We start from the raw sequence: 19626 nt of genomic DNA, 5'->3' as shown, positions 1-19626 counted from the left end.
GAGTATGGGGGGGGGGGGTCCCTGTGGCGCATATGCAGGACCAGCCTGCAGGCAGCATGGCAGACCTGCCGTGCAGCATACCGGAACAATCGTGAGTCCTGAAGCTCTTTCTCAAGAGGGCCAGGTGTTTCGGCCACCGTCAGCGTCTCTTTGTCAGCGCGGTGTTGCAGGTGATGGCACACAGCACGCACACGCCGTCTCAAAGTTCTGTGCCTCCCACATTGTTTCAGGATTCTTCATCATGGTGTGATCTCAGCAGTTTTGAATTCTTTGAAGAAGCAGATTTTTCACCTAGCCAACATCATGCAGGCAAAGCCCTACAGCTTCAGCAGAGAGAGGGCAGTGTGACTAGAGCTGCAGGAGAGCCTAGCACGAGGGCGAACAAACTCAAGTTGAATGAGGGTTCGCTTGACCCGCTCAAGCCCTTACCTCCTTCGAGGCACAGCACAATTCCACTGGTCATCCTACGCAAAAAGCGGGGCCAGACGAGCCCCTTGGCCACTGGAGACTCTAGCTCCTTCGTATTTGCTGACGTCAGCAGCTCAACTCCCAAGCGTTCCCCTGTCAAAAGCCTACCCTTCTCCCCTTCGCAGGTAGAGCACGATTTCTGCACAGCTATTACTAATTTTCAACAGCCGCTCGAGCCTTAATAATCTAGAAACTAATCCTTTGGAACAAATGACTAATTACTGTTGCCCTCACTGATTCCGTTCCATCGTTGAATCTAGCTGTTGCTAAGTCATACTGCCTCCCAAAGTTTGAGCTGTCTGTAGGCTGACTGATGATTTTGTCACAATTCTCTCTCTTTCTTTTTGGTGATCTGAAACACTGTTAGTTGCATGGGATGGGCTTTTATTTCCTCCAGCACTAGAGTTTAACATTTCTGTCCCTTCCTTTTCTCCCATCCCTTCCCTCTCCTTAAAAACTTTAGCAGATTTTTCTGCCTATTTGTTCACTTATTATTTTGTGATTCACTGACCCAGGGGAGGAGGGAACCAAACGGTGCTTGGAGAGCATTTGGGTTGCAACCAGAAATTTTAGAGGTTCTGTTCCATCCTTAAGTGGAAAAGTTTTGGGGAAACATAAGGAACAAATGCTCAAGGAAAACAACTTATGTTTTAATTTTAATTTCTCAATATTGGCTTTTTTGAGTTACGCCATACTATTTTATCAGTACAGTTTTTGCCATGAATATTCTCACTTCATAGTTTTTTTTAAGACGTGGAAATTATAATTCTTATCAGAGATTATATTACTTAATTACTAAACTAATTGAAGTTAATAGATAATTTGGCACTTTATAACATTTTTCCGATTATGTCTGTTGAGTTTATTTTCGGGACAGCTTTAAGTATGAACAAATGAAGCACCCACCCAAAAAATTATCTTGTTATTTGTTTGTATCTTCCAAATTGTATTCTGGAGAACATTAGTTCTACAAGACTTCAGTAGATGTTCCAGAAAAAAATCTAAATATATAAGAATATAAGTTTGGGAAACACTAAATCACAGTTAAAATTGGTTTCTTTACTGTAGGACCTCTTAGTTTTTGATACACTGATGCGCATTATGATTTTCCGGGAGGACGTTATGATATGTATGTTTCCCAAACTTGATTTAACCTTGGAAATTTTTGAGGAACACCTATTATTTCCCCAGAATAATGGCATTCTGAGAAACACAGCTGCTTCTTCAAGAATTTTCTACATAATGCAAATTTTCTATCATAATAATTCGTAGATCATTAAAGAGAAAAAACAGCATGAGAGAAAAATTATAATTACTTTCCAAAAAATCACTTTAAGGCTTAGAATCTTAATAAAGAGTGCATCTCATTCTCTTTAATGGCAAATGGCATTTATTGAGAATATTTTCATAGGATTTTGCGAGTTTTTTAACAGTGATCCTAGATTTTATTTCTTGGAAATTACACTCCAAATTGCACTCCAACTGAAATAAAACAATACCCTGTCCAACGCTACGTGCTTGTTAATGTCTTTATTATTTTACCTAGTGGGTCAGTAAAACATACTTGCTTGTTATCATGGTGTGATTTTTAAGTTGGGCTGAATAAAGAATCGCTGCTTAAGTAATTTTTTTTCTTTCTTCCTATATTTAGTTCTTAAACACTTCTGGTAACCATGAAAACTTAGACTTGGAAATGCCTTCTTTAACTTCCACACCTCTCAATGGTCACAAATTGACTGTTACAACACCATTTCATAGAGACCAGACTGTGAAAACTCAAAAGGAAAATGCTATGTAAGTCCTTGGTTCAAGAATGAAATTATTTATCCTTGTTTGCTTACATTTAGTTAATGGAATATAGCCTCCAAATGTCTGAAACATTCATATATATGTAATCATGTATGTTCCCACGTTGACTGTATCTGTCCTAGGCATGTTACAACTACCTAGGGGTGGCAGTCAGTAGATAAACTAGCTTACGTATTGTAATTCTCTTCAAAATGTACTATGTAGCAGGACTATGGAAGACCATATGCAGAGGTAGTCCTCATATAACTTCTCCATTCAGTTGTTCTGTTTGCTCGGTAAGCCCTTTCCTTCTTCACCGAGGACAAGATTTTCAACCTCCTTTCCTCTCTGATTATAAAATTCAGAATAACAATGATATGGTTCTTTACTTAGTTCATGTTTTTTTAATCTTACATTTCCTTTTTGAAATTTATCTATAGATAGGACTTCCTCTAAAATCCCCAGGAATATTATATGATCAGAAGCCAAAGAGTGATTAAACAATGTTAGTATTCAAAAAGCCCTTACCCAATTCAAAGAAATGGCAAAGAACGTCAATATGAATTATAAGAAACCTTTAAAAAATTATATCTTCCAAATTCCAGTTACAATAAGTACATTTTAAAAGGCTAACATATGTTTTCTCTTGTGGGCCTGTTTTAATGAATAGATCAAATTGATTTGTGAATGACAACAGATCTTTATAATGTTTATGGTCATTATAAAGACCTAGGAGCACTATGTGTGTCTCCCGAATGATTAAAGAAAGATAAAAAATAGTTGAACACTCTTAGGAATATCATATTTTGAAGGGTTTGGGAATACGTGATGTACATACTATCTTTTTCTTAACAACACATATATGATTAATTCACATACCCAATTGCATATCAATAACAGAGTTTGTTCAGTACAAAAGTATTGCATTTAATAGGTAGAGCGATGGAAAGGACAATTGTTTCATACTGAACCAATATTTGTTTTCTTTTTAAAGTTTTAGAACTCCAGCTATCAAAAGGTCAATCCTAGAAAGCTCTCCAAGAACTCCTACACCGTTCAAACATGCCCTGGCAGCTCAAGAAATTAAATATGGTCCTCTGAAGATGCTAGTAAGTTTGGGCCAAGTTCCCGAGGTCCGCTGGTTGATTAGCACAGACAGAAATTGTCCTCTGATGCGAACATACCCACTCTTCCTTGCAGCCTCAGACACCATCTCACCTAGTGGAAGACCTGCAGGATGTGATCAAGCAGGAATCGGACGAACCTGGAGTGGTGGCCGAGTTTCAAGAAAATGGACCACCTTTGCTGAAAAAGATCAAACAAGAGGTAAACATGAGATCCTTTGGAAGGAATAAGATGTGAATCCTGCTGCCTCTGTTCTTTGTGGGCAGCTTTCTGTGTCTGGCCTCAGTACTGGGTGACAACACCACTTGTCCTACAAGATCTTCCTACAAGATTCGGCTAAGAGGTACCGCCCGGCTGTAGTGGGCATGGCACCTTTCGTTTGGGAGGCCAGGCCACCCCTACTTGCTTCATGTTTGAACAGAAAATGTGTTAGGATAAAGGAAAGAGAGGGAAGCTTTTTATTGTCCTTTTTGTTTTTGTTTGTTTGTTTTTTTAAATAGGCTCCATGTCCAGCATGGAGCCCAGTGCAGGCTTGAACTCAAAATCCTGAGATCAAGACCTGAGCTGAGATCAAGGGATGAATGCTCAATCAGCTGAGCAATGCTGGCACCTCTTTACCGTCCATTTTTATCACCAGTACACAAATGGATAGATAATTAATACATAAGATTTTTAATTTTCAGATGTCATGGAGAGTTGAAATGTAAATTAAAATAATAGTATCTAACTCATAGTATAAAAGAAAAAGACTCTAACTTGCAAGGATCAAAGTTTTAGCTTGAGGGGGCACCTGGGTGGCTCAGATGGTTAAGCATCTGCCTTCGGCTCAGGTAATGATCTCCAGTTCTGGGGATCAAGCCCCAAGTCCGGCTCCCAGCTCAGCAGGGAGTCTGCTTCTCCCTCTGGCTCTCCCCCTGCTTGTACTCTCTCTCTCTCTCAAATGAATAAATAAAATCTTAAAAAAAAAAGTTTTAGCTTGGGTGGCAAGAAGCATTTTCAACAGGTAGATATAGTGCCTCTGGAATTTTTTTTCACGTAAGGATAAATGTTTAAGAGACTGACCAAAAATTTACTCTTTTTTGTTTTTCGGCTTTACCGAGATATGATTGACGAAATTCTAAGATACTTAAAGTGTACGACATGATGATTTGATATCCATATACACTGTGGAAGGATTCTCCCTCACTGAGTGAATGGACACGTCCAACACCTCACATGTTGACCTTTTTAAAAAATTTTTTTGTAAGAACATTTAAGTTCTGCTCTCTGAGCCAATTTCAATTATTTAATACAGGGTTACCAACTATAGTCAATGTGTTATACATTAGATCCTCAGATATTACTCATCTTATAGAACTTTACTCTCAAGTGTCCATGTTCCATGGGAAGTTCTAGTTCTAGAAACAACGAAGCACTTCCCGTTTGCTTTTAGGTGGAATCTCCAACGGACAAAGCGGGAAACTTCTTCTGCTCCAGCCACTGGGAAGGGGAGAGTCTGAACGCCCAGCTGTTCACACAGGCATCGCCTGTGGCAGATGTGCCCGTAAGTACACGCCCATGTTATAAGATGTTGGCGCCTCACAGAATTCGCTGCGTGGCATGCGAGGCTCCTGTGGTTTTAGCACTATTTAATACCTCATATTTCTAAATATTCTCCGTTGCATGACTATTTCCTTATGATTAATGTTGAATATAGAAATTTTGCTTATTAGAAATAATTTCTTTTCCATGCAGGTTTTTTTCATTATTTGTTTTCTTAAGATTTGAGAGTCCCTGGCACTTATAAAATGTACTGCATGATAATACTTATTTCTGTGAAAGCAGAACATTAATTTTACATTTTCTTTTAATTTGTTTGTCTTCCCAAAGTAGTATTTCCTCCTTGTTACATTGCCTCCTGTTTGGTTTTCTACAGCATCTAGCATAAGGCCAATCTGTGTCCGTAGCAGACGCCCTTTATTGTTCTTATTACTGCATTACTTTGCTTGCCACCATTTTTTTAACAGAGTTTATTTTTTAGAGCAGTTCTGGGTCCAAAGCAAAGTTGAGAAGAAGGTACAGAGATTTTCCACATTCCCCTTTCCCTGCACCTGCTTAGCCCTCCCCATTGTCAACATCCCCCACTAGAGTGGGAACTTTGTTACAATTGATGAACCAACACCACTGACACTTCATCACCCAAAGTCCATAGTCTATAATAGGGTTTGCTGTTGGTGCCATACATTCTATGGGTTTGGACAAATTTATGACATGTATCCACCATTAGAGTATCATACAGAGTAGTTTCACTGTCCTAAAAATTCTCTGTGGTTCACCTATTCTTCCCTCCACCACCACCACCAGCCCCTGGCAAACACTGATCTTTTTACTGTCTCCATAGTTTTCCTTTTTTCCAAGACTTCATATAGTTAAAATCGTACACTGTGTAGCCTTTTCAGACTGGCTTCTTTCACCTAGTAATATATATTTATGTTTCCTCCATGTCCTGTCCTGGCTTGATTGCTCCTTTCTTTTTACTTACCGCCATTTTTGAAGTTTGTAATTTGTGAATGGTTGTCCCTTATGGAGAATCAGAGCTAATAACAATTATGAATATTTCTTCAGTATGTACTAAAGGGTAAGTACTATTCTAAGAGCTTTAGATGCATCACCTCATTGAATCCTCACATCAGCCTTGCAAAGTTGGTAACATTATCATTGCCATTATACCAACTGGGAAATACGCACAGGGAGGCTTACTTACTGGCTTAAGATTATATAGCTAATTAAGTGGTAGTTCTGGGTTAGAACTCAGAAAGTCTAGTTCTAAATTCCATGCTTTTAACCATTATACTATACTGCCATTAATTTGTAGCCTTAAAATATTTTGGTACCAATATACGATATAAATATTTCTCTAGAGCTAAGTAGATCTTTCATTTTTATTTTTTAAAAAAGATTTATTTCTTCATTTTAGAGAGAGAGAGAGCATGAGCAGGAGGAGGGGCAGCGGGAGAGGGAGAGAGAGAATCCCAAGCAGACTCCCCGCTGAGCTCAGAGCCCAAATCAGGGCTTGATCTCATGACCCTGAGATCATGACCTGAACTGAAATCAAGCCACCCAGGTGCCCCAATCTTTCATTTTTAAAAGCGTGGATTTACTAATCTCTTTAGCAGGTGTTTTTTTGAGTGCCCACATCCTGCCTAGGACTGCATCAGACCCCAAAGCTTTTCGTTTTAGCGAAGTTTGCCATGGTGGGATTAGGGTTGGGGCATAGCTAAGGTCTTCTCTAAGCTCAGAGAGAAGAGAATTTCTGGCAGATTTCTGCATTTGTTCTTGCTCACGCATATCACGTCATAATAATCTCCTCTCTACGGTGTCAAAATTGTGTCAGCTCTCATAGTCTCCAGGCTCATTTAAATTTCAAATTGTTCTTTCCCTTTAGAATATTCTTACAAGTTCCGTTTTAATGACGCCAGTATCGGAAGATGAAGACAATGTTCTCAAAGCATTTACAGTACCTAAAAACAGATCCCTGGCGAGTCCCTTGCAGGTAATTACTATTCCAACTTTGGTGTCTTAAAAGCCATTCATTGAAACACTGTCACCTGGAGGATTTTGTGTGTGTGTGTGTGTGTGTGTGTGTGTGTGTGTGTGTGTTTAAGATTTTAGTTACGGAGAAGTGATGCTTTTTAACAACTCTTGATGTCTAAAAGTCTCCTAACATTCTTTATTGACACTCACATGAGACACAGCACAGGTTTTATTAAGCAGGCTTTTAAAGCATGATGAAGTGAAACATTTCTTACTGTGACCGAGGGCAGCATCATGGCTTACACGTGTCAATATCTCCCTCTTCTGCTCTTAGACATTTCATAAAAAGTTTATTGCTATAGTTCTTTTTTTTGTTTCAAAAGTTTTTACTTTTTATGCTTAATTTGTAAGCCATCAAAACTCAGGCACTGTTTGGATTTTAATTGAAGTTTGAAATTAGCTAGTTGGGAAGTCATTACAGTCTATTTGACTATCAGCATAAGACGGTCAGCTGCCAGTGTTGTGGGGCTAAGCCATAGCCGCCCATGTGTGCTGGGTTTTAATATCAAAGCGATTTCCCTTATACCTCTGAAGTAGGTGTATGTTGATGAAATACAGCAAATTCCAAATGAATCCTGAGCCAAATGTAAATAAGAATGCAAATTTACTCCCCTAAATTATTTAAAGCAGTTCCCAACATGAAATAGCCCGGTATCCAGCCACCTGCAGAGCCCTCCCCGCCATCCCTCTAAGCTCCACTGAAGGAAACTTCATAAACCCCGGAGCATATAGAGAACCTGGAGTCAGAAGTGGAAAGTGCCATTTGTACAGGGAGTTAAAGGCACCATAAAAGGTTGGCGTGCTTTGAGAACTTATCTTTTTTTTTTTTCCTCTTAAGGGCTTCCCCATCATTGTGGTAGGCTTTCTCCCTCTAGATTGTGAGAATCTTAAAACTTCCCCTTTTTAAGTATTTGTGATATTTGGTATTATTTTTTAAGTAGTGCAAATACAGCTAGAAGGGCTGTAGGCATGTTTTGTTTCTTAATCAGATTGCTTTCCTGTGGCCTCTGTCTGGTTCAACTGCTTTGCTGAGAGATTGACTGTTGACTGGAGTGTAGGACATGGAAGAGGGAAAGCCAGTGCTAAGGGGGGGTTCTGGAGTGTTCCTAAAAAGCCAATGGGATTTTAGGCGGCCTGTGCATCACCAAGAATTGGGACAGGAGGAAGAGAACGAACTCCATCGAGGCAGAAGGGGGACACATAAAGCAGGTTAGAAGGATGTCAAAGCAAAGGTCAGCTCTTTCAACATTTTACCTACGCTGATCCTGGCTCCAGAAGGCAATGCATTCTTTGTTTTTCTTTCCCTCTTTCTTCCTAAATACTTGCCCTTCGTTTCCAGAGCCTAGAATTTGACTATTGCTGTTAGTACAGTAAGCTAGAGTAACTCTTACATATATTTTATAACCTAGTCTATAACCTATATTTACAGTAGTATAGAAAAAGGGCATTCTGAATTTCGAAAAGCAAACATGTAAGTATATTTGAGGACAGTTTTCATGATGTAAGTAGTTATCATTACATAAGTTGAAAACCCCTGGTTACGTTCCTAAAATTGAATCCAATCCTAAAAGCTTTTGGCCTAACCGAATAGTGTTTGGCCAAAACCATTAGAGCTGAACATGGTACTGATATAAAATATATGTTATATAAAATTGGCAAGTTGTCAGTACTGTAAAAATGTAAGTTGTCAAATTTGTTTATCTTACATGCTATTGTATTTTTTAAAAAAATGATCAGTGTGGAAATTTATTGTCAATATATCTATATATTTAACGGAAATATCAGTTATCTTTGAGACTCAAAATTAAGTAGTGCCCTGTTTTATTAATCTATATTTTTTACCATATAGAGGAGTCGTATTTGGCACTATCCAGATTTTAATATCCGTATGTTGGGATTAAGCCATTCACATAAATCCTGCGGTAAAAGCAGTATTTGTCAATTCCACTAAATAAAATAATTGAGATCCAGAAGTTAATTTTAGAGTCAATGCTTCTATCTTCACTATATGGCTAGCTGATTTATACTGCTTAAATATATCTTAATAACCTGCTATAATAGATAACTAATTCATTTTAAGAAATACTCATTGAACGAATGAATATACACACCACGTATTTCCATTATTTTGTGCCATGGAGCTCTAGCTTCTGATACCATAGAAATACGCGATTTCTAAAATGTTTTAAACTTCTGTGATGAATATTGGAAATTCATCAAATGAATCTCAGTATTTAAACATATATTGCTTATATTTCATATAGTCCTGATTCAGCAATATTTACATAGGTTTTTATGCAATTTTGTAACTCTGTTTAGGACATAATACTTTATCATACTTGATCTGGCTTTTCAGTTTAGGAGTACTTTATATAACCTATAGCTTTTGTACCGTGTGCTTATAATAAATCAAATTTTTAATGGGATTTTAGCCAAATAGTCTGGATATTTTTATCATAGTGCTTTTAATTAGAACAACTAAGTATGCTTCCTAAAATATTTTTAAATTTGATACTTCTAAAATATAAAATATCTGCCACTTGTATAGGGCAATTGATTGTCTAGCCACCCAGTAGTCTAAATAACTTAGGTACCAGAACAGTTTATTGAAGACTACAGTAATTCCGTGTTCTGTCATTTCAGTTTTAATCATCCCTGGCTTAATTATGGCAATGACACTTTAGGCAGAGCACTTAGTATTTTTGAGGCCAAAATACTGGACCTGTATGGTTCTAGCCTCTAGTGTACATAGAAATGCACACAATTATACAAAAATATGTATAAATTACATTTGATATTCTAAAACTAGAAATGCAAGAAGCTATGAGTTTAACATTTCATTATGACAAGTTTCACACATACATAGAATTATAGAAAACATTTTGATTTAGATTTAACAATTATTAACATTTTGCCATATTTACTTCATCTATTTTTTACAAAGCATGTTAAAATTCCAGACAATATGACATTTATTCATTTATGTACCTCCAGATGTATCTCTAAAAATAAAGATTTTTTCTATGTGACCTAATACTGTCATCACACATTATTATTTACAGTAATTCCTTAATATTCTAATTCTCAGGCTGTATTTAAGTTTCCCCATTAATCCAAACAAGAATCTTCTTATTTTTCTGATAAAAAATGAAACAGTTTCACTAGTGCATTTTGTTGTTAAGTCTCTTAAGTCTCTTTTAATCTCTAGACCAATGTTGTCCAGTAGAACTACTGCAGTGATGGAAATGCCCAATGTGCAGCTGTCCGATGTGATAACCACCTAGTCATATGTGGCTAGAGCACTTGAAACGTGGCTAGTGCCACTGAGGAACAGAATTTTCAATTTCATTTAATTTATATTGCTTTGACTTAGTAGTCATATTTCCTTCCTCTCTTCCTGGAATTAACCATTTCCCCAAAGAGCTCTGATCCTTTCAGTGGGAAACGGTATGTAGAGACCAAAATCAGGGTGCTAAGTATGTCCATGTGTTATGTGGGTTGTCACTGAGAAGCAATGAATTTTAATAACTCAGAACTCTGAGTTACAATCCATAAACTATAATGCTTACATCGAGGCTCTATTATCCATTTGGGCAAAAATAATGTTCTATTTGTTTTTAAAATTTTTTATGCTCATTCTCCTTCCAAAAGGAATTTGGGGCAGCTGCACAATTTTATAATTGTTGGATTTCCTTTTTCTTTTTAAAGGTGCTTTAATTTTAAATTGTACCAGTTAACAGGGACTCATAATAAAAATGGTCTGAGATATTTTTGATATTTGTGTCTTTCATGTAGCTCAGAATATGTGAGATTTTCACATTGGGCAGTTGCACCGTTTTTTCTCACATTGTGTGGGGGTAGAGGATGGAGTCTAGAAAATGATAAAATTATCAAATCTGGGGAAATAAAGTTCAGCTTAGAAAGCTTACAGTTTGGGACAGGAAAGAGATTCATGGTAGAACACTATTCAAAAGTTACCCTGAAAGAGCCTGAGGCCCACACACGCCGGCACACACACGCACACACACGCACAAGCGTGCACAAAACGCCCTCCTCAGTGAGGGGGAAAGAGCTGTGTGTTTTCTTCAGTATGCTTTCAATTAGCTTTACATTTTGAAATAAATATATTATGCTAATGAACACTTCTTGAGGTAGACATTTTCATTGGCAGATCCAAAACTGTACATAAGTTATAAGCCTTCTGAACTTCTGTATTTTTCTCTTAAATTATAATTTCCTTTTATTCCTATTTAAAACCCACGTGTAAAAGATGTGTTCATATGCTTTTTTACTCACTCACTTTCCTCTTTTTTCTAACCACAGAATGACAGCCTTAAATTTTAATTTCCTGACTTGGCTTGTCATGGCCTTACTTTTGTAAAACAGTGAATCTAATTTAAGTGAATTTCTCAGGCCACTATTATTTAAACATATTTGCACAGCATTGAGGAATCTTAAAATATTATTGCAAGCAGACGAGACTCGCCTTTTTTCAGTTCCATGTGTTTTTGATCGCTCCTATCTTTATATGAACTGTTCATGAATTTTTTTTAAAAATAGAGCAAACCCTTTTTGTATGATCGGCATTGCTGAAGAGCACAATAAACTAGCAGGCAGACAACAGGAACCTGGGTTCTAGTCTACACTCTCGCCATTGTCTGATCACGTGATCCTAATTCATTAACCTCTTCGGACCAAAATGCTCTTGTCTATAAGTTTAACACTATAGTCTATCCTCCACTCATCATACAAGGTTGGTAGGAAGATGAAATGGAGATAACACTGCTTTCAAAATGGCAGCACAGTGGCCCATGTACATCGGTGGTATCTATTATTAGGCAAAGGCTGTACACAGTCTCTGTCAGAAAGACCAGCAAGGAGGCCTCGCTTACGGCCAGGGCTTCTTGCCGTGTGGTGTACTATTTCCTCTAGCACGCTCTTTCTCATTCCCTGTTCCACTCTTGCAGAACTGTGTCAGTGGGTCACCCAAAGAGATAGCTGACTCAACTGATTCCTGAAATAAAGGTAGTCAGATCTACCTTTGGCGTGATGGAGATGAAACAACAGATGCACTGCTTTTCTCTATTTTTCTGCTGCTTGTGTTGGCATGTCAACAGACATGGAAAACAATCTGTCTACATGTGACATAGGTCTTTCCAGGCATTTCTTAATGTAGTGTGCTGTTGTTGACTGGCTCCCTTGGATACCTCTATACTTATTTGGTTCTCACTTGGGTCACTTTTTTCCACTTGCCCCAGCAAGAATTAACATAGCTGTTGGTAGTATCTCAGCGACCTGCTTTCAATCTATGGTCTAAACTAAGCAAGTTTGCCATGTACAGCTTTTGGGTTGAAGTAGGAAAGGCTGAATGATGGGGGGAAAGGAGATCAAGCTCAAATTCAGAATGCCTTGCCCCAGACATTACAAGGTATGGATTTTTTGTTTGGTTCGCCTTGGTAAACACTATGATGTTGACTTTTCCTCAGGCCAGCAAAGATAGAATTGCTTTAGAGCAATTTGGCACTTGTCTTAACCTTAATAGTCTGAACTAATATGTGACACTCTAGGCTATGTGATATAAACTGTTGGTAAAGTCTATAAACATGTAAGATGGAGAGAGACCCCTGGAGAAATCTGGGACAAACGCCAAACTGGGGAAAATTCTAGCCACATTAGCAACAGTTAACTTAGACTTGGGTGGGCAGTGAAGGCACTGGTGGATGGGGAGACTTCCAATCACTGTCTGGGCCTTTAATTCCCTAACTTTTAAGTCTCTTTTCTATGAGAAGTTAAAAAACCTGAAGTTGAGGTCATTTCACTGTTTTGTGCAGACATGGGGAGGCATTCATGTGTGAGAGAAGTTGGCTATTGACCTTACCTTAGTGACATTTCATCTCCGGTCCATCCCTGACTTTCAAGACTCCACAGTTTTCAAGATTTTTACGTCATCTCTTATAATTGATACATCTTTAAAAGGTGCCCTTTGGGGAAGGAATTCTGACTTATAGAATTTTAGTCCAGAGTATTTTCTTCAGATAGGTTAAACAGACTAATCAGATAATTCTTACTCTTACTCGTTAGGATACCTGTTTATTATTTAAAAACAGAACAAAAGAAAAATACAGTACCGTCTCATGAGTTGCTTTGGTTTTACAAAATCATTTTTCATTTTTTTATGACTGATGAAAATTTTTTATTAGGTCTACGAATTGGAAAGCACTTACCATGCCAAGGTTTTTGACCTCAGCTATTGTGTGAAGTCGCAGTATGAATATAATAACGATAGCAGTTGTTCAGCATGATGAAAAACTATATTCTAAATGAAAACGAGAAGATAATCTAATTCTGACAGAAAACCACCTGTGGACATGGTCTTGTCTCATTTTATTTCTTCTGTTTTCCACAAAGGATCCAAGTATTTATTTAAAGTGCCTTAGCAGGATATCCCAGCTAAAGCTTTGACAGTCTGTTTACAGTTCACTTCTGCCCTGGGGGCAATTAAAGGCACATTAGAGAATAAACCAGGTGACTCTCAGGCGAGAGGAGGAGGGCGTGCAGCAGGATTATTAATGTTGAAATGAATTAGCCTGAGAGTGACAGGTCTGCATTAGCATGAGAATTCATGTGCAGAAATCCATAATTCTTAACAGTTCTTTAGTGTAAATGAAACTAAAATTTAAGAAGGAACAAGGAGGCACAAAGATATATATGACAGTATTAAAAAAATATTCTTCTAACACAAAGACATTTAATCCCCCTTTGTCAAAACTCTTCTGTTTGCTTGAAAAGTTGGCCGAGGGCCCCAGGGCTTCAAGGTAAGGAGAGAGAAGAAACTAGCAAAAGAGGAGGCCACTGTCATTTCAGCTGTTGGACCTGAGCACTTCTCTTACCTGAGTACTTGACCTTCTGCTCTTCCTTTACTCTCACCCTGTCGGTCTGTGTCTGCCCCGAGCAGTTTTTTCATTCACTGTTGTGAGAAGTACTCACACCTGCAGAAAAGGAGCTGCCCACTTATGCTGCCCACTGGCCTTTCTATTCTACATGCACTGGCTACTGTGTCCTGGTGTTTGTCTGAACTGGGAGATTCAGGTGTTCCAACCATCTTGCCCTCCCCAGGCTCTGAGCCTCAGGGCTCATATGCCCCTGAGATGCTCCATTTTCTGGAATTCAATTTGTTTTCTTGGAAAATTCTGTTTTGACTTAGAAAAAGCTAACTGTTTGAAAAGTTTCCGTAAAATACTAATTTAAAATATATGGTACCTTTTTAATATTGACCTTGTTTTAAATATCCGGTCCTGGAGAAAGAGCCAAATGTGAATAAGTGGTGAGCCACGTAAGAGATCCAGTAAGAACACAGTCACATTTCAAGTTAAAAATATATGAAACTGGTACTACTCCGTATTCAGTTCTCCTGAACAGATTCTGGGAATCCTGAATTAACTTAAGTACTGTATGGCCAAGGGTCAGAACTTGACTTTTACCAAGAGACATGGAAAAAGCAAGCAGGAGATTGTTTTCCCATTGTATTTTAAGATATATAATTTACACGCTTAGAAAATTAAGTCATATTAATTGAAGCACAGCTAAGTAGAAAAATTCTTTTTTTATTTTTTAAATTTAAATTCAATTAATTAACATATAGTGTATTATTAGTTTAAGACGTAGAGGTCAGTGATCCATCATGTGCCCTTCTTAATGTCCAGCCCCCAGTTACTCCATCCCTTCCCCTCCAGCAACCCTTGGTTTTTTCCCTATGATTAAAGAGTCTCTGATGGTTTGTCTCTCTCTCTGCTTTCATCTTTTATTTTTTCCTCTCTTCCCCATGATCCTCTGTTTTGTTTCTTAAGTCCCACCTGTGAGTGAGATCATATGATAATTGTCTTTCTCTGATTGACTTATTTCACTTAGCATAATACCAGTTCCATTCACATCATTGCCAATGGCAAGATTTCTTTTTTTTTTTTTTTTTTTTTGATGGCTGAGTAGTATTAAGTAGAAGAATTCTTAACCAGAGAAAAATAGAAGCATTTGCCCCTGCTTCTCACTTTTCTCTCCCACCTCACCTTCATTCCCCTTTCCCCTCCATCTGTTTGTACGGATTCTCTCAAAATAGGTATTTTGGGGTTTTGTGTGTATCTTTATGTGATTTGGGATTTACATAGAAGATGTTGGTATTTCCTTCTGCTGCCTTTTTAGTCACTCATTTCTATGAGATCTGTGTACTTGGTTCTGAGCACTGCACAGTCCTTCGTGCAGACGCCTGCCCTATTTCCCTCGTCACTCCCGAGTAGTGACAGGTCACACTGCCACAGGGACAAGAGATGCCAGCTCAGTCATTGAAACGGTAACATCAACTTTTATTTTTTTAATTGGGCTTCGTGCGTCAATTTGGTGTTTCAGCGCGGTGCTGAAAAACTTAGCAACAACATGTAAGCAACTAACTTAATTGAAATACGGAATTTGTATGGACAGATACACACCAGAGAAACATGCGTGTTTAATCCGCTTGCTAGAACCTGGAGAAACATCATTTATTCAGAACTATTTCAAAGAAATACTATAACTACCCTGGTGATTTTGTTTAGGAAAAGATTAAATGTGACCCAGTGGCAGTAGTCGGCCCCAAACAAACAGCTGTCATCTTGGTGATACACAGCTCCAGGAAAATATTATGATAATCCATCTTGCTATGTAGTATTTCAGGTTACGTGTTGAGCGTCTGAGCCTCCAGAGCAAACATGTGTAAACTTGGACGATGCCCTTTGCATTAGTAATGAGACTGTAAGGCATATGGGGCAGGAGCCAGGAAACCCGCTTTGTGTCCTGTGCAAGCTTCCAAGTTAGAAACATGGCACCGTAAGCCTTCTGTCATTGACGCTTTGTTCCAGCCACTGGGCTAGGACACCCCATCACCCTACAAAAGCCATGTTCATTGAGAATGATTCCTCTTTGCTTCAAAGCCTAATGACTTTGATCTCCGCCCCGCCCCCCGCCACCATCTAAACGTTTCTTCCTGCAATCCAAGACCTCGTTGAGCTGAATCCACAATTTTTCACTGTTAAGGACACTAGTGGAAGTAGCATCCTACACTCACGAGGGCCTGAATTCAGCCTGGCTTCATCACTTCTTAGCTGGATAACCTTGAGGATGTTGCCTACATTCTCTCTTCCTTTACCATTGGCCAGTCTGCAAAACAGGTGCACTGGCCCATCCCGTGCCTCCGGGATTCTGTGTGAGGATTACGTGAGATGAAAGATGGAAAACACTTGGAAGCATGGCTGGCACATGGTGACACTTGCTAAATGTTGTCCCCAAATCCACCAGATCTCTTCCTTTCTTGCGGTCCCTCCCATAAGCAGTGTACAAATTGCAGCTTCCCGGTTCTTTTGTGCTATTTCTCTGCCCAGGGTACACTCCTTCGTTCTCACCTGCCCATCTAAATCTGCCTTTTCTTGTCCTTTCCCTGACAATGTCTCGGTGTGTCATCCCCCCTTCACCTGGGCACAGCCTCACGAACCTCCCACGCTGCCTCTTGTCACCCTGCCTGGTTCCCACATGTTTCACTGTATCCCCTACTGGGTACTGGAGGCTCTAGAAAGCAGAGGCCTTTCTTGGCTTCTTCCTTTGTCCCATGGAAAAATCCCTCTTGGGTGTCCATACCAGGAAGAGTTGTGCTTTTACTAACCCATTGGTTTAGTTTTGAGCTCACAGACCCCAAATCTGCTTATGTTTCTGTGTCCCCCTTTGCGTTGGTTGCTAGAGCTCCGAGACAGGCTTGAGGCTTACACCTAGCTGACGCATTGGACTTCGTGACAAACGTTTTACGTACAAATATCACCCTATCATCATGTTATTTATTTTTTCCATATTTCCCCATGACCCTGCTTTGCCCACTGTTTAATCCTGTTATCTTATATTTATATGTGAGCATCATAAATCCTTTCGGGAATGAAGTTGAACAAAACAGTACATATTTCAGTTGGAAGCAGTATGGAGGGAAGGCAGGGCCTCGGACTGTGCAGAAGACAAACTTGGGTTCAAAGCCACTCCACTCCTCACCCTCAGAGGGGCTTTGGGCAGGTATGTCCACTCTCCGAGTCTCCATTTCCTGCCTGTTTGAAGAGAGAAGGAGCCTCCCCTCAGGTGCTTGTGCTAGGTCATTGAGCTCGTGACTGGGACATGTCACCCACCGGACCGGGACGTCGATGCCGCCTAGTAGATGTTAGTTCATCTGCATCTTCCAGCGTGTCTATCCTGGTGAACAGAGATTGCTAAATTAATTGATACTTCCTTGATAATACAAAATATATAGTATTAATACAATATATATAGTGGGTATGGATCGGTTCCAGCACCTGTGGGAGCTTCTTCCCTCAGAGAACTGAAGCCCCCCGGTTTGTATGAGGAGTACAGGCCCAGGGACACCGCAGGCATCTGGGAGGATTATGCCCATTCCTGTCTCCAACTTTGTAAAACTCGCTCTAGTCGACCAAAGGCGCTCAGGGGCAAAGATGCGTCTGTAGCTTCTGCTCTTGTCTGAGGTGGGGTTTCCTCTCTTAGCAAGAAATGATTTCTAATCATTAATATCACTTCAGAACGCTGGAGTCCCAGGGGTCGTCAGAGAGTTCAGACTTTACCTGACGAAGGCTCCCCGGGATCTACTCTTGCCATCTGGAGGTCGGAATTCCCTCGGCTGACCTTGCCGGCACCGGGAATCCTTTGGGGGCGGAAGTACGGCTCTCCTGTCTAACCTGGCCCTTGGCCTCTTTGTCCCCATTAGCCCTGTGGTGGCGCCTGGGAAGCTGCGTCCTGTGGAAAGACGGAAGATCAGATGACGGCTTCTGGTCAGGCTCGAAAATATGTGAATGCCTTCTCAACCCGGACTCTGGTCATGTGAGACGTTTCTAGACAAGCATTATGGTTTTCAGAACACTTCAGGTTGACTTGGGAGACATCACTCCTCTCCATGAGACTTTTCACGAATGGGAGAAGAGCCTATTTTTGTTGTGGTACAACAGTTGAGAGCAGCACCAAGTGCGTTTAGGTGGGTGAAATCCTATGGGATTTCACCCAACTAAAAGGATTTTTTTTTTTTTAAATGAATAAGTAACAGTCTTACCTAAATTATTAGGTAATGAATTGTAGTCAGTTGTTAATATCTTAATGCAGATTTTTTAAAAACATAAAGTGATTTATCTGTATTTTAGAGGACCAACGGACCAGTATTTTTTCCTGTGATGAGGTTTTTGAAATTTTATACACACACACAAAAAAAAAAGGTACTCCAATAAATCACTTTTCTCAATCACTAAACACAATGCATTACTGTAAATGGTGGCTTAATACCATGGGATCATTAATCAAGATTGTAAATGCTCATTTATGGTTAATAACATTGGAGGTACATTTATTGTACTAAACCATTTTATGAGGTTTTTTTGTTAGCTTGCTTTAAAAATTATTACTGTATGAAATAGTTTTATAAAAAATTATATTTTTATTCAGTAATTTAATTTTGTAAATGCCAAATGAAAAAATGTGTTTTGCTGCTATGGTTTTAGCCTGTAGACATGCTGCTAGTATCAGAGGGGCAGTAGAGCTTTGGATGGAAAGAAAAGATACTTGGTGTTAGGTAATTGACTATGCACTAGTATTTCAAACTTTTTTATTTTTTATATATATATATGTACTTTTTCTTCCCCTTTTGTAATACATTGGAAAACTTGTTTGGGAGATTTTGCATTTGTTGTTGTTGTTGGTTTGTTTTGTTTTTTTTTTTTTTTTGGGGTTGTTGTTTTTTTTTTTTTGTCATTGTTGGTTTATAAGAGCATGCGTTGCACTTCTTTTGGGAGATCCGTGTTGTTGATGTCCTATGTTCTGTTTTGAGTTCACCCACTGTTCTTTACTTCAGGGGTTATGTGTTTGGTCAGCGTTCTTCCTGGTTTCTGAGTATATGGTCTCAGAACTTCCATACAGAGCCTGTGTTTGCAGCTGGGGTCAGGAGACTAAGGTTGATAGTCAGTGGCTGCCTTAAGAATATTTGGTGCAAGATGTGTGGCACTGAACTTGGAGATAACAGTGTACTTACTGCCTTGTAGAGAAATAAAGCTATGTCCTTATTTTACTTACTTTTGGTGTCTCTCTTGTGATTGTGGACAATAGTCATGCTTTTAAGGAAATGGAGTGAATTCAGAACATTTTCTTGTGTTAATGATTCGTGCACCACCTGAACTTCATGGAAGAAGCCAGGAATCCTTACTTTGGAGAAAGAAGAGCAAACAAACCAGGTTTAGGAGTGGACAACATCATCACGAGCAGAGGGACAAGTGGGAGGACTCCTGCAGAATGTGTTAGGGTTCCAGCAGCATTTGAACTGGGGTAACAGGTACTGATATCACAGATGCGGGCAGGGAGAGGAGGACCACGGGGCTGGTGTACAGAGCGGGAGAATCGTGGAAAGCAGGAGCCCAAGAGAGGAGCCATGACCTTTGGGGACCTTGCAGGGAGATAGTCAAGGGTAATGCCTGGCTGTACTTCCATCCTTCCCATCTCTGTCAAGGGTCCTCATTTGTAGAACCAATCAGAAGCTAGAGGCGAGGGAGCCCCTAGATGTAAGGCCAGTCAGCCTGCAAGGGCAGAGCCAGAGGGCATTTATCTGTTGGGGCAAGGGTA

The 19626-nt window shown here is 39.4% G+C and overlaps 1 protein-coding gene across 2 annotated transcripts in view; it reads left to right on the top strand.

The window, feature by feature from the left end:
- The window catches only part of MYB (MYB proto-oncogene, transcription factor), a 34260-nt gene extending 15193 nt beyond the window's left edge, over positions 1-19067 (top strand). Inside the window, exons 10-16 of one of the 2 annotated variants that reach the window (XM_026504853.4) lie at positions 231-593; positions 2120-2262; positions 3251-3365; positions 3457-3582; positions 4814-4924; positions 6806-6913; positions 17735-18699. In XM_026504853.4, coding sequence (XP_026360638.1) covers positions 231-593; positions 2120-2262; positions 3251-3365; positions 3457-3582; positions 4814-4924; positions 6806-6913; positions 17735-17851 — 1083 coding nt within the window. In that variant the 3' untranslated portion in view covers positions 17852-18699. Of the gene's footprint in view, positions 1-230; positions 594-2119; positions 2263-3250; positions 3366-3456; positions 3583-4813; positions 4925-6805; positions 6914-17734 lie in introns of both variants that reach the window. The other variant, XM_026504851.4, reaches the window with a different exon arrangement.
- Positions 19068-19626: the final 559 nt, after the last annotated feature.

The sequence above is a fragment of the Ursus arctos genome, unplaced genomic scaffold (assembly GCF_023065955.2).
Source record: "Ursus arctos isolate Adak ecotype North America unplaced genomic scaffold, UrsArc2.0 scaffold_13, whole genome shotgun sequence".
NCBI lineage: Eukaryota > Metazoa > Chordata > Mammalia > Carnivora > Ursidae > Ursus > Ursus arctos.
This window is presented reverse-complemented; position numbering and strand designations above follow the sequence as displayed.